Consider the following 2653-nt stretch of genomic DNA (forward strand, 5'->3'; position numbering starts at 1 on the left):
GGGTGCCCGTCGGCCCTCCCCGGCCAAAAAAAAAAAAAAGTGACTGGTGCGCTTTTTTCAGCTCCAAAGGAAAAGCCTACCAAGTCCTGTGCTTTTACACGAGGTCATTCACAACTAGGAAACTCCTGTACAGTTGTACAAGTTATGTTCACTTTGTTCTTCAGAAATTGTTGCCGTACCCTTTAAACAATTAGTTTGTCCGCGGGAAGGTTTTTCTTGCCCTTCAAGCATGTTTAATCACCTTGATACCTTTTGGGTAGTCTCGTGGTTTCATAATAACCTTCAAGCCCAGGAGCTGTGGCTTGAGGATAGACAGTGTGCTGGAGAATTGCCAGGTTCACCTGCTGCATACGGTGGTGTTGTAAACCTGCAGGATGCTTTTTAAAGTTTCAGCTCGGTTGGTGACCTTGAGGTTGCAATACTGACCTCGTGTGTGTGTTCTTGGCCTAGTACTGACAATGGGAGACGTCGAGAAAGGCAAGAAGATCTTTGTCCAGAAATGCTCCCAGTGCCACACGGTTGAAAAGGGAGGCAAGCACAAGACTGGACCCAACTTGAACGGCCTGTTCGGACGCAAGACTGGGCAAGCTGAAGGTTTCTCTTACACGGATGCTAATAAGAACAAAGGTAAACTTAAGGCTGCCCTTAGGGGGCAGAAATACTCCATTCTTGGTGATAATTTTAAAAATTGCCAAAAATTGAGCAGAGGACAAGAATGTTAGTGTTTATTATTTTGAATTTATTAACTGTTTCGGTGTTTTTTTACCTTCTTTTAGGTATCACCTGGGGTGAGGATACTCTGATGGAGTATTTGGAAAATCCAAAGAAGTATATCCCTGGAACAAAGATGATTTTTGCGGGTATTAAGAAGAAGGGCGAGAGAGCAGACTTAATAGCATACCTCAAAGTTGCCACTGCAAAGTAAAAGTTATCTGCTGCCTTATTTATTTCACAAAGGAGATGGCAATGGAAATGTCTGTGATGAGATTGGTTTTTAAACTTTCTATTTTTACATGTACTGTGTCTAACCTTAAAATCACCCATCAGATAACTTTGCTCACGGTGGGTCACTGGAGTACACACTTGTTTGGCAGCCATTAACTTAAAAAAGACTATGTAATTGGATTCAGTCATCCTTGATCATAAAAATTAAAAAAAAATAAATAAACATTTCCTGCCTCTTCATTGTTTAAAAAGTATGTAAATAAATGAATGAGTAATCATCAGCAGCATAATAGCTTTGATAGCTCAGCTCTTTAACATCAAAAAGCAGGGTCCTTTTTGGCATCTTCTGCCATACATCTTCTGTTACATTAACAACAAAACAACAAAGGCTATTTGAAAAAAAAAAAACCAATCCCAGTATAATATTTTTCTAAATTTAATCAGTGCTAGGTGTTGCAATGTGTATTAATCTGTCTAAGGCTTGTGATAAAAACGCAATTCATCTGATTTAAGTACTATTTTTGAACTGCCAGTTGTGCCCAGCCACTTGTCTTTATCTAAGGGAAGCATGATACCTAATTCATCCAGACTTTGATAGCTGCATGCACCTATAGAGTACAACTCCCCTTCAGAAACATCTCCAGTTTTGACGTGTTATTGGTGCCCTTTGCTCAGTAAATCTACTGATGACAGCCATTCTTAGTGCAAGAGAAAGCATCCTGTTCTGGGAATATGAGTGCTAGTGGCCAAGCTGAGAGTTACCTAATCTTAATTCAGCAGAAACATTCACCTAGAATCCATTGTTACAGGAAGTTTCAGATGAAGGGATGCAGGAATGAATGTGCTGGTAGACTAAAAGACAAAATCAAGCAGTCTTCCTCTGTGCCTGGCTGTAGCCACCACCATTACTTCTGAAGGTTCTGTTTCGCACATTGTAAAGCAGTATTTTTAATGTTTTATCTGCGTTTTTTTCATACTAAGTTGTTCAGAAGAATGTATTTACTGTGTACCAACAGTAAGGCATAATTTGGAGCAATCAATACTGTAAATTAAAAAAAAAAATAAAAGTCTTGCTTGCTGTATGTGTATGAAATTAAGTGAAAAACAGTGGGAATGCAGAGCAAAGTTGCATGCCCAGATTTACATCATTAGGAAACAAGGCAAAAAAAGCTCCTTGTGGAAAAAGGTAAATTCCTATTTAATTGGTGGGGGAAGTATAAATGTGGCAAAGTTAGTATTTTGGACCAGAGCCAGCAAAGTTCTTTGCTTTGCTGTTTAGCAGCATTTTCTGCTGTGCTTCCAGAGTGAGATGGGAGAGAATTCAAGGTAACTGAAAAGTTGTAGCTGTGCTGTAGGATGAGCTGCATTTGATTTGTATGGAGTACTGTACTTAGTAATGGAATGGCAAAGTGCTTTACTCAGGGTAAATGAATGAGAAGAACTAAGATTACTAACAGTGGTCTCCGTGATTACTATCATATGTGTTGTGATTATTTTTTCTTTCCAGACTAACCTGCAAACAGCGTTTCTTGCAGTTAGGGATACACTATTAACAGCAATTTTTTTTACTAAAAAAAACCTTTTTTTTACTCGTTAACAGAAAACTTCAAATTGTAGTAGTTTATTGCTGTTCCAATTTCCATGAGGGATATTTGTCATAGCACTTTTATGGCTATGCAGAACTGAGGTTTTTTCCATGCCAAAATGC

General features: G+C 38.7%; 1 protein-coding gene across 1 annotated transcript; it reads left to right on the top strand.

The window, feature by feature from the left end:
- Nucleotides 1-450: 450 nt before the first annotated feature.
- On the top strand, nucleotides 451-2027 carry LOC102033495 (cytochrome c). The gene is made up of 2 exons (XM_005421748.2): nucleotides 451-627; nucleotides 777-2027. The coding sequence occupies exons 1-2, from the start codon at nucleotides 459-461 to the stop codon at nucleotides 923-925; spliced, it is 318 nt and encodes a 105-aa protein (XP_005421805.1). The 5' UTR covers nucleotides 451-458; the 3' UTR covers nucleotides 926-2027.
- The last annotated feature ends 626 nt before the right edge of the window (nucleotides 2028-2653 follow it).

The sequence above is a fragment of the Geospiza fortis genome, unplaced genomic scaffold (genome assembly GCF_000277835.1).
Source record: "Geospiza fortis unplaced genomic scaffold, GeoFor_1.0 scaffold95, whole genome shotgun sequence".
NCBI classification, from domain to species: Eukaryota; Metazoa; Chordata; class Aves; order Passeriformes; family Thraupidae; genus Geospiza; species Geospiza fortis.

Coding starts and splice junctions, on each gene's coding strand:
- LOC102033495 (XM_005421748.2), top strand. CDS start 459: ATGGGAGACGTCGAGAAAGGCAAGAAGATCTTTGTCCAGAAATGCTCC. Junction 628..776: donor GGATGCTAATAAGAACAAAG/GTAAACTTAAGG, acceptor ACCTTCTTTTAG/GTATCACCTGGGGTGAGGAT.